This window comes from Chlamydotis macqueenii, chromosome 6 (genome assembly GCF_036417535.1).
Source record: "Chlamydotis macqueenii isolate bChlMac1 chromosome 6, bChlMac1.mat, whole genome shotgun sequence".
NCBI lineage: Eukaryota > Metazoa > Chordata > Aves > Otidiformes > Otididae > Chlamydotis > Chlamydotis macqueenii.
This window is the reverse complement of record NC_141561.1, coordinates 31,375,267-31,387,733: the sequence shown is the minus strand read 5'-3', so window position 1 is coordinate 31,387,733 and position 12,467 is coordinate 31,375,267. Positions and strand designations below refer to the sequence as shown.

The 12,467-nt window shown below is 35.5% G+C and overlaps 1 protein-coding gene across 3 annotated transcripts in view; it reads right to left on the bottom strand.

Moving 5' to 3' along the window:
• Positions 1 to 1,357, bottom strand: part of RFTN2 (raftlin family member 2) — a 36,467-nt gene extending 35,110 nt beyond the window's left edge. For 2 of the 3 annotated variants that reach the window (XM_086750653.1, XM_086750654.1), the window contains exon 1: positions 902 to 1,357. In XM_086750653.1, coding sequence (XP_086606779.1) covers positions 902 to 1,040 — 139 coding nt within the window. In that variant the 5' untranslated portion in view covers positions 1,041 to 1,357. Of the gene's footprint in view, positions 1 to 12; positions 150 to 901 lie in introns of those variants that run through there. The other variant, XM_086750655.1, reaches the window with a different exon arrangement.
• Between the last annotated feature and the right edge of the window lie 11,110 nt (positions 1,358 to 12,467).

Sequence of the window (12,467 nt, the reverse complement as noted above, 5' to 3'; positions counted from 1 at the left end):
ACATGTACTTACACTTTCTCCCTCTACCAAACCCTTCTAGCAATTACATTTACTTCAAATCCTTGTTATTAAGAATTTCCAGTAGATTGGGTTGTTATAAAGTGCAAGTTACTACAAAGTGACTGCAAAACTGAGCTGTCTCTTCTCAGAGGGCAGCCATCTGGGGTTGTTTATGTTTTCAACTTTGTGGAACAGGGAGTTGCTCTGTTAGAGACGGGACACCCTCGGGAAGGAAGTATCCCACAGAGCACTGTCTGCCCATAGCTACGCATACAAATTCTGTTTCTTTTCTTTTCGGTCATGATTTCAAAAGACTATTGAATAGCTACAAGTAAAGCATTTGGAAAAAATAGTAAGATGAAACTAAGACTCTTACTAAAATAGCTACTAAGAGACTGGCGTGAGCTTAAGAGAGGAAGCTGCTCCTCGTATACAACTAATAAACAGACTCACTTCTGCATAAAGTAACAAGGACAATGACAGTCTGTTTTCGGAAGTTGAACACATTTTAAAAAATTCTCATTCAATTAATGCTCAGGCAGAGTGTATTTTCCAAACGGTCACAGTGAATTCAGACAACCATTATTCAAAGTGAGTACGCATGGCAGTATCTGACTCACAGGAAACTAGGAAAATCTCTAACAGTTTTTAAGCCAGCTTCCTTAACAGGACAGTTGTGTAATTTGGAGGGTTTGGTTGTTAAAAATACTTCAGTAGTTTCCATTGTAATTTTATCTATGTGAGAACCTTCGTCATGACTTTTGTTTCAAAATAAAAGTCTTATGTTTTGGCTAGCTTTGATAAAAGCATCTAAGATTTACTGTAAGTCAAACAAGACAGAGCGAAGTTAAATCCTATTCCTTGCTTTCTCAGAACAGTAAAATATAACATGAAAAGATACCTTCTAAAGTAAAATCCAGCAATACATATTCATAAGCAGAATCCGTCTTTGTTTCAACTTGTGGTCTCTTCAATGTAGAAAAGATTTTTCCAGGGCTGCTATCATCTGGGTCTTCCAGCTTTCTCAGTCCGCACCCCATGGCAAGATCTGCAAATGATTAAATCGCAGGAAAAGGTGGGGGGGAGCAGCAATATGTCGCTCTCACTACAGGGGAAAAAAAAAAAAAACAAAACAAAAACCCCACAAAAACAAAACCAACCAAACAAAAAAAACCAAAAAAGTAGCCAATTCCCTTCGATTTTGTTTTCTGTTAGCCGTAAATCCAAATATAGAAAACGTCCAGTTCCCAAATAAAAAAGCAAAGGTACTTTCCATTCATTTTTTTATAGAGAAACAGTAAGCCTGTGACAATTTCAAGCTACAAACTTGGCAAGAGTAGGCTTGATTTCATAGCAATGCTAGAGCTGCTACAAACTAGCAGAGATTTTCCATGCCACGTCAATTTACAGCCAGCCCCCTATCAGTGCTCTCTTGCAGAGGACACCAATAGTGCTTTGTTTGTCCTTCTAGACTGACTGGGTGAGGGGGGGCGCTGGGGGGGAAGAAGAACTGAAAAAGAAAGTTAGAGAGAAACTTGTCTGCAATTACTTACCTCCAGAGGTTCTACTCAACTGCAGTAGCAAGTCAGAGGGGAAAAAAGCAAGTTAGTCAGAATGAAGGAATGAGAAAAGAGCCTCAACATGGTTGGAGACGAAAATCACTTCCAGAAAGGAAGTCAGCTTTAAGAGGAAATTGCTTCTGGCATCTCAAAGGGCAGAAAAGTAAATGAAAAGCAGTTTAGTCCTTATTTTAGATTTCAAAGTTTTGTTCTTATTTCCTTTCCACTGGAACTTTCTTCCAGAGGGGAAAAAATACCCCAACAAAACATGAACATACTGTAATATATTGTAATAATGTAAAAACATGCAGCAAAGACATTTCTTGTAAAAAAAATTAATAAGCATCTACATCGCTAAAATTAACTTACATAATTGGTTTTGATAAACACCAAAAAATGACACTGAAATATCCCTCATTTCAAATCAGAAAGCCTTTTTCTATGTTACATACAAATATAGTTACAAGACTTTGTTCCCCATTTTCCACGGGTATTGAACAACTGAAATCCTCTTCTCCTCTCTCATGCTGACTTCAGTTGGGACAGCCACAGACTTTCAACACTCTTTCCTAAGTATATTTTTCTTTAAGACCTGAAAATTTAGTATCATCTTAAGGACTCATTACTCTTATATTAACTACTGCCAGCCACTCACAACTGTATTACATCTGATGCAGGGGGAAAAAAAGGAACAGTGACTGATTTTTCTAAGGCCCTGTTACTGCTGGGATGGGTGCTTAGACAATTTACCTTTTTACTTTTAGACTGCATCTAGAGAAATTAAGAGTCATCTAGAGAAAATCAGAGATTCATAATACAGTTTTGGATGAAAGTAATCAAATACTTTAATTCAAAAAGCTTTTTACATTTTTTTCACTGAAAAATATTAATCTTCTAAAAATGCCCACATTTTCTATAATGAATCATTACAAGTGAGGCATTAACCATTTGTGGTTTTCTTCCTGTTCTACTGCAAGCAAAGTGAGCTAACTTTTATTTAAGTAGCTTACCAGGAATGATGTCTGCAGACTAGATCCCCTTTGAAATCCACATTACAGTTTAAAGTTACTTAATTTTGGAAGAATTTAAAAAAAAAAAAAAAATCAGTGAGTACAGAGCCTAGGACTGAAGTTGTAATTATTGCAGAGACTTTAAAATAACCTCCCAGGTGCTGAAACAAAGAGGAAATCCCTCAGTGTTGTCTTCTTGAATTAAAACCTAGGAAAACATACCAAAGAATTACAATTCTTTGGCTTCCTGCATGTCTACTTACACAGAAATGGCTCCCAAACACTGGGGTTTTTTTTCAGTAAAGGTCATCCTTGAATTGTTGCTATACCAGACATAGAAGTAAACTGTCCACTCACCCTTGAGAATCCTGCTGCTTCATTCCACACAGTTCTTAACATCCACTGCAACCACTTGTATAAAGCCATGGCATGACTAGGAGAGCTGCAAGTAAAGCAGCTTTTTGCAGCACTAGTCCAGTTGTCAGCTGGTTGCTTTTTTTTTGTTTTTATTTAACTAAAGCTAGCTACATTTTTCAGGAGGCCAGAATACTGTATTTTGAACTCTTCGTTACAAGGCTTAAACAATACTTCAACCCTCTACAAGGATTTTTCACAGTATAAACAAACACTTATGCTACCAACACAGAAACACTGTTACAGATAAAAACAACAGTCAGTCAGTCAAAAGTTGCCACTGCAGACTTGACTCGAAAGGCACTAGACTGAACCAGTGAAATCAAAGATACCACATGTGCTGACATGAGAAAACAAAAACAAATAAAGAAAACAAAACCAATGAAGAACTGGCAGTATCCCTCATATGCGAGTTCAAAACTGCACCAAAGCACCTTGAATGACTCAGAGGAACAGGATCGTAAGACTCCTGGGCTCAAGAGCTGCTTAAGGAGCTGCCTGAATAGCTATAGTACCTGTTGCAAAGTGGATATAACCTACAAACCAGTCCATGTTCAGTGACTTAAAATGCAAAGGCTCCAGGAACTAGTATCAGAGAATAGACCCCTGAAACTACACTGAACTACACTGTGATTCACTGAGGTGTGGTAGACACAGCAACCCCCTCTGAAAGAGCACGCGATGCATGCATTGAAGCGAAGTATCACTTTCAGACTTCTGAAAAGCCTAACAAAGATAGCCAAACAATGGACCAGATAATCCAAAGGAATTATGCTCCTGTGGAAGGCTTCCAGGATTCCCCTACAGTTTTTATTCTGATTAAATGGAAAAAATGATACAAAGATAGCAGAAGAGCAGCACACCAACAGGAACGTGGGTCCAATGCTGGACTATTGATTGTCTTCTAATAGCACAGGATGAGAAGCAGCAGCACTTCCGCACAGTAATTTTGACCAGAAAGTGAGACAAGCAGCCTTGCTGTCTACCCATACCTCAGGGTTATTCCTGTCCCTTGCTCATGACATACTTTGCTCTCTGTTTTCAGTGTCATGGGAGGTTTGAGAACATTTGTGTGGGAGTAATTTTTGTCTTTTTTGTTACATTACTAAACTTACTGAATGTTAAGAACATCATCTGATGCTTCAAATTGATGTTTTGAAACAGATGTCCCTCTTTTCCTGACTCTATGAAGTCATAGCTGCTCACTATGAACACTATTGATGTCCAAGGCAGGCACTCTGTCTACAGCGCTGGTGTCAAATAAAAGTGGTGCTGGCACCCCTTTTTGATGAAATTTTGCTTGCTACAATTAGAAAGTTTGTTCTTGGAACATCTGCGATAAAACAACTTCAATACAAGAATGCCTTCTCTTCTCCAAAATCAATTACGACCTGAATAAATAATTTAATAAAATACAATTTGAACTGTGCCTCCTCCAGTATCTTAAAAGATCAAGAATAGGAGATAGTACTTGACAGTAGTATTTTTTCAAGTCATCTGGGCTTCTCGTTAATGAAAACAATGAAAATAAGAAAAACTATGAAAACGGTACAGGTAAACAGAGTATTTTCCTTGTCTATGTATGCATAATGTCAAAATAAAAGCTAAAAAAAAAAATTAAAGTTCAGGGAAATTGTCTTACAAGCATTTTGATTTTTAATAGATACTGAAACTCAAGAAAGAATCTGCAATTCAGAAACACAGCTATATCAGGATCCATTGCAAATGTTTCCCTAATGACATCTTTCTTTCCAATTAGGGTGTGGGCTACTATGACAAAAGGAAAAGGAATCATACTGCTTTAATGCTATGTTAACTGCAAAAAGCTTGAAAAGCAGTAGTATTTTATTTTAAAACATATATCAAGGACTTCGTAAGAAGGGCTATAAAATTTGTAAGCAGTATCACAATCATGACAAACGACTCCTGCTCAATCCCATGATTTAGAACCGGCTGAAGCTTCTGAGAGGAGAACATTTCACACTTTCCAGGCTGTCAGGCCACCACTGGGACAAAAACCTCACATCTGTGAGAAGGTTATTCACTCAAAACATTTTAACTGATGAGCTTACCTGGAATAAATTCACTATTACAAGCTGCACAGCCTTTAAAGATCCATTCCTATTCTCAAGGTTAAAGAGTAGTGAGCATCAGAAATACAAATACCTTAAAACTGTACCAATTACCTAAAGAATAAATTATTGCTATTTATAAAGATTTCACTAGGACCAAAACTGACTCAACTAACAAGAAACAGAAGAGATAACCCTTAGTTCCTCTGACAAAGTAAAAATGTAAAGTAATATTTGCACCAAATATGTTTCCCATTTGGGGTCATAACCACCCATGTTCACAGCTTAAAGGCATAGAAGAGCACCATTCAAAAATAATAATTTTAAAAATCAGCATTTTCATCAGCTATAGATCAGTCATCATTGACACAGAATGTTTTTAACAGAGGACAGACGTTAGTAACATACAAGGGGCCAAATTAAATACACAATTTAAATAAGTCATGTTTTTCCAGAACCTGAGGCTATCTGAACAGCTACAGAACTCAGAAACAATGCATTACAAAATCCCCAAATATTAATCATCTCAAATTGCAACACTTTTGAACTTCACAGTTCCTCTCCGAACTTCTCTTTAGGCTTATTTCCTTTGTTTTATGACTCAAGGCAAATGTAAAGTTTTTGCTTTGGACAGGATGACAGAAAAAAAAAAATTCCAGCAGAAAAATTCTGTATTTCCACTGTCAAATATTTTTCACATCCCCATCCCCAAGATCTACTACTTTAACTAAAACAAAACACTGATATTTAGCTCTTTTTTTTTTTCTGTAGAATAATTTGATTAAAACTGTTTTGTCCATAACTTAAAGATTTTTAAGAAAGTAGCAGTGTTCCATTCTGAAGGCTCCTTGGTTTAGCAACTTCTAAAAATATCTAACAGAGAGATGACAACAGTAGCTAGTTTTAATGACTGCAAAAGCATAGTCTAATGCTAAAAGTTCATCAGTTCCATTTTTCATATTTTTCTAAACACATATTTAAACTACTTACGGATACTACAAATAAACAAAAAAGTTACAATCCAAACAGTACATAGGGACCAATTTGAATTAAACTTTTAGTTACAAACTTTACTAGAAGTTACAAACTACAGAAACTTGTTTACTATTGCTGTATTACAAGTAGTTTCAACAGAAAGAGGTTTTGATTCATAAAACTGCTAATAGTGCTCTAAAATGAGATCTACAAATTTATTAAGCTTTTATCTACGCACATCCACAGTTTCTCGCTTATCAAGGCTGCAGTAACTAGATTATCTGTATCTGCAATACAGTATCAAACAACACAGCCATGTGATCAACTAAAATAATTCATTCTAGAATCAAACTGGATGTTCTACTTTATCCGATTAAAATAAACTGGAAATATTATGAACAGTATTTTGTTTAACTTAATGTACACACTTATGTAGACTGCAGCTCCACTGAGAGAGGTAAAAAATGACTATGTGAGACCCTCAAAATTACAGTTTCAATGCCTCTAAATTTTTTGTGACTCAAGAAGTCTAAGAAGGCCTTACAAGACCTACACGTTCCCATTACACCTTAGCTACATTATTAAAATTGTTAAAGTGAGAGCTACATATTACTGTTCTGCTTTCTATATTTCTATTTGGATTTTTTGCGTAACAGCTTATAAGGATTAGCATACAGGACTGCACACATGTATCAAAACACTGGCATTCTATTTTATATCCCTAAAATATTGGTTTAAACTGTGTATTTTTTACTTGAATAGGAAACATGAGAAACTCTTATACCAGGTGAATTGAAACTACTGTAGTACTTCAATGTTACAAAGACACAAGCCTATTTTACTGTAATTTTTACTGTTAAAGAACTATTTTACAACCATACAACTCACATTTTAGAACCATGTTAAACACAGAAAAACATTTCAAGAGAGCCATGTGTTCTGCTATTTTTTGCTCAGTTACCACTGGAATGCAGTTTCCTCATTGACTTAATAACAGCTATTTTGAAAAATGAATTTCAGAATACAAAGAACTGCCAATTTAATATGAAAAATGTAAACAGTTTTTCAGGGATGGTGAATGGATTTCTGATGCTTAAGATCAGAAGCAGCAGCAAATAAAAAACCGTTCGCAAACTAGAGAATTGTACTTAATGCAAGTAAATAGTCCTTGATCAAACAGAAAAATACAGGAGAGAGGTAACTTTTTCGGTAACTTTTCTGACTGTCTGCATGTTTTTATCCAGTGTTATCTAACAAAGAATGTTATAACTTGCATTTTGCCATATAAACAGAACACTAAATAGACATGGTTGCTAGAAATACTGTTAACAGCTAGCTCAGTAGAAAACAAAAGATACCAGCAGGGTATCTAAATTCTAGAGAGTGGAAGCCAGAAAATTAATTTAGTTTGCCAATACGTGAATGTGACAAGTAGTGCACAAAGACGATTATTTGCCGTTAGCTACTGAACCTCCACAGGGCACAGTCCTAACCTGATGTGTTCCCTCCTAGCACGTGCGTAAAGCCTTACAACTATCAATGGGAAGCCGCAGAAGACCAAAGAGAATGATACCCTTCTCCAGCCTCCAAAATCAGTGAGGGATCACGATCTTAATAGCTGCAGTTAACTAAAATGACTTCTGTATAAAAGCATAGGAATTTCCACATTATGGAAATTTTAAGTGTCAGGAGAATACTGTGTAGTTTAAGAGATTAAAAAAGTCATGAATGCTAGAACACTAAGATAATGCAATTTTAGGCACCACCTGAGGAAATCTACGTAGTTCTTTCTCAGTGTATATAATTTGTGTATCCCTGTAACGAAACTACAGAAGTCAGTTACTGTGCCTCAATTGTGTGTATGGAAGGATTCAACTACTGGAAGCTTAAAGGTTCAGTTACTACTGATTGATGTTATGCCATCATCCTTAGCAAGCATTTTGAAGAAAGATGAACCACAGTATCAATGGAGAGCCCTCAGTACTTCAACAGTGACCTACGGTTCCTGGACAAAAGTCAACATTCAGAGCTTTGTCTTGGTCTCTTCTAGGTTTCTCAAATCAAAACGGAGCATTCTTATGATCTGGTGATACAATCATAACCAACAGCACCTCCAGACTGATGTTACAGGCCCCACAGTAGAACACTGCAGGTATAATTCTGTGCCTAACACTCAATATCCTTCCAAATGATCACGTTCACGCGCAAGTGAAAACAAAGTAAATGTGCTTTGAAGCAAAGGCCATGTGATCAATTAATTATCAACAATCTAATATCTGTATCAATTAATGGAAAATAAACTACATTGAGTATCTGGACTAGAGCCACAATCTGATGATACGTAAATGCACAGTATTTGCACACTTTCAAGCAATTAGGTCAAAAGATTTTCCTGTAAGCATTTTTTTTTTTTTTAATATAGTACTCATTGCAAAATTTACTTCTTGGATCTCCAAAGCATTTTAAAAACAGGGAAGTCATGTTTGGTAAACAATCTGTGATTTCTAAAGACAAGGACTTGGGACTAAATTTTCTGAATCCTGGGTCAAATGTGTATTTGTTTAACGATACAAGAAATAAGGCTCTATCAGAACACACAACCTTTCTTCGGCACCTTCAGAGATATGACTTAATTAAAAAAAATTCTTACATAATAATTCTTCCATAGAAATGAATTTTTGTTACCATGTGCCAAGATTTCTGTAACATATTTATACTGATGAATTCTAAAATATAAAAATCAAATAGAACAACTGGACACATGTTTTTAGTGATCCGGACTGGCTAAGAAACATGACAATCTACAGCAGATGAGTATTCCCCCCCTCAAAAACAGGCTGAGATCCCCACATATCCAACAAACAGTCTATCTTTTTTTGATACTTATTGGTAAAACAATCCCCCACAGCTGCTATGGTAACAAGTTTTTAAAAACACAGACTATTGAATTATACTTGTGTATGTTCTTTTACCTAGCAAGAGGTGTAAAGTCACCTGAGGAAACTTGCAACCAAGACGGTCATAGTACGTGGCATCTCCTTTCACAACAATTTTAAAACAGGGTAAGAACAGAACCAGACTCCAGCTCTCTGCCTGCACAATAGGAAAGATGCTATTGATTGCTAGAACCTTTAAATACATTTACATCCTACACATGGACAATTTACTCACTATAATGCCTACTCCCTCAATGATTAAAAGAAAAAAACGCCAGAAGATATAAAAAAATTGAAAGGCTCAAGAACATTTTACACACATAAAGACCTCAGTGCTACATAAGCAGTAAGCCAAAGCTTGCACTCCTATTAACTACACAGGCTGTATGTTAATCTTTGAGGAATCTGACTTTTACAAAACACAGATGGAATCCTAGTTGAGATGAGAGAAGGGAAAAAAAGGAAAACATATTCCTGCAGTTGAGGAGAAAGTAGTATTCCATCTCAACTCGTGATACTGCCAAGGAGTTCCTAAATTTTGCACAGACAACAAAAGAGTCAAAGAAGCAAGAAGTCCTCAATGGTCTTGTAATGGTAAAAAGTCAGTTCTCTCCTTTTTCTATTGCTAAAAACATACCATAAAATCAAATTTATTGCTTACCATATGCAAGAAAAATGCCAGCCTCACATGAGGATAAGGAATTATTAAACTAGTGGTCCAAATTCTGTTTTAAAAACATATTCCCAAGCACTAAAATGACACATAAGTAAAACATTTTATAAAAGTAGAGAATATTGACTGCAAAAAAAAAAAAAAAAACAGTAGACAACCTCTACTGGAATTGAAACAAAAAGCACATAGATTTAAATAAGCAGATTTTAAAACACAGCACATGAATGCTGTCAGTATGTAAGACAACAACTTTTAATTTGTAGTTAACAGATCTTTTAAGTTTATGTAATCCAGAAATTAAATGCTAAATTTTCCCTTTAATAAAAGTATGCTGGTTTCCAATCTATGTTAGTAACCAAAGTTTATACAGTAGGTTATGTATCAGAAATCACAATTTTGTCCTGTAACAGTATTTTTATTAAGAAAGGAAATGCAGGATAAAATGGTTTCATGTGTTTCTACCTATCCAAACCACAAAATTTTATTTTATTTCTTTAGAAAAAGGAGTGGTATTTTAACTTAGGCATTTTTCAGGCAAATGTTAGAAGTTAAAAAGAACATATCCTCCATGTGCTAGGTATGTTAGCAAAGCAGATAGCTAAAAATCTGTTTTACAGAATCTGCAAAAGGTGGTATCAGAATTTTATCTTCCATTCTGGAATCTTCTCTAGGATGAAAATGGGAACTTCATGTATATCGAGGTTTCAGACTCACAGATGAGTGTTGTAAAAAATTTCTTCTCACCGAATGCGACCTTGATTCCTAAAGAGAGAAAAATGTTATGTTGTTTCCTCTATTTCAAAGTGCATCCCATTTCCTATAATAATGCTTCAGTGGAAAGTTACAGTCCATTTTGACATTGCATCAGCTAGACAGACAGTTCAAACAGCAAAATCAGATTTCCATGACATACACAGGTGAAATCAATAGTAGCAAGAAATATCTTCCTTTATTTACAAGTATGGAATCTTAAAATGAGTTCAGAAAGAATTTACTTTAAAAAAAAAAAAAAAAAAAAAAAATCAAAGTTATTCATTCATCACACAGCCTTAGTAAAGTATGTCAAGCTATTAAAGCAATTGCATCCTCCTTCCAATCAGATAGGGAAACTTTATTGTTATAATATGTTACTGTACACAACTATTTAACCAATTCTATTTTTTTACTTTTTCATTCTCTGTAATGTAGATCAGAGTAATGTGTTATTATAGGAATTTATACCAATGCTTACAGTATTTCTTCAGTAGCTAAAACTCAGATTTTTAAAACTAGAGCTGAATAACTGATAGATGTCATATTTGTAAACTAATAAATAGGCAATGGACCATGATTAAGTAACTTGTCAGTGGATACCACTAGCTGCTCACAAAAGGATGACAAGATCCAGAAAACAGGGCTATTATTTTAGGTGCTGGCAAGAAGAGTTTTTAGAATACTTCTACTATTCTGTTTATTCTTCATAAGATCAAAATCCCTTATAGTCTCCTTTTGTATCCCAGCTGCTCTGTATCCCATTTGTGGAACTCCTATCTCTCTACTTAACCAATCTGAATCCTTTCTTCCCATTCCTACTATGCCATATGACAGATTCAAACTACCTTTGTTTTCTAACCTATTTGCTTAGGGCAGGCCTTTTCAGCACTTTAACTGTTTTTTTTTGTTTGTTTGTTTTGTTAAACATACTGATTTTTTTACCCTCCCTTCTGGCTCTCTAACATCAATATCTATGAGCTTCACATCAAGTCGTGCATTGCTTTCCTAAATCTCTAGGTTCCACGGCCATCTAGTGTCAGTCTCCCTGCCCACTTTAGCTTTCATTACATCAACCTTACAGGACTTCAGTCCCAATCTATTTCTTTTACTCTTTCTTTAATTTTGAACCCTATTAAAATACAGAGGACACAAACACGTTTTCTCCTCTCTACTGCCTGTTCCCAACAGAAGAGCAAAGAACAACACTCAGTTTCACACTGGCAAACTTCTATTTTTTAAAAGGCACATCTGGAGATAAGTCACATAGACATGCACAGACAAGAAGTCCCGCCTTAACCAAGAGCAAATGCCTGCTACAAATCATTGGGCTGTTTAAAGGCTAGCAAATAAGAAACTGACATGTGTGGAAAACATGTATTCTTGTACAGCTCCATTTTATTAAAACACTAATTTTTAAAAGAAGTGTAAGCAACTAAAAGCAGCACATTTTTCACAATAAAAAACACAGTTAAGCACTTGCCAGAATATAACTCCATGAACTGTAAATCACACAAAATAGGGAAAAAGAGAAAAGGAGAATGTTAAGTTGTCAGTAAAGAAATTAATAGTTTCTGGGACAGATGTGTGTTTTGGTATTATAATGACATTATAATGAGCAAACTCAGCTACAGGACACGATTTCAACATCACCGCTGAGATAGCAGTTGCGATTCATCTTCTTTGATAGCAGCTATGTGATTACCTTTGCCAGTCTTGGTAAAAAGGATGAGCCGTGGTACCTCCACGCCACTATGTTCCCCATTTCAAGGATGTTGTACATCCTGTTAGGCCAGAGTCGGCTTTGCCCATGGCAATTACACTCTGTTCCCACAAGTAGCCTCTTACCTCAAGACTGTTTCATTTATGTCACGATTGTAAGCTGAATTTTGGGAAACAGTATTTTTCTATTCCTCCCATTTCTGCTGTTTTTCCACAACATGATTATCCCAGGAGTGAATGACATGGATTATATAAAGTTTGTTTTACATAATAGAATTGCTAGGAAATTTACAAACATGAAGGAAGTAGCTAAGTAATATTGCAGACTATGCTAAATTCTATCTGAGCATGTTTTA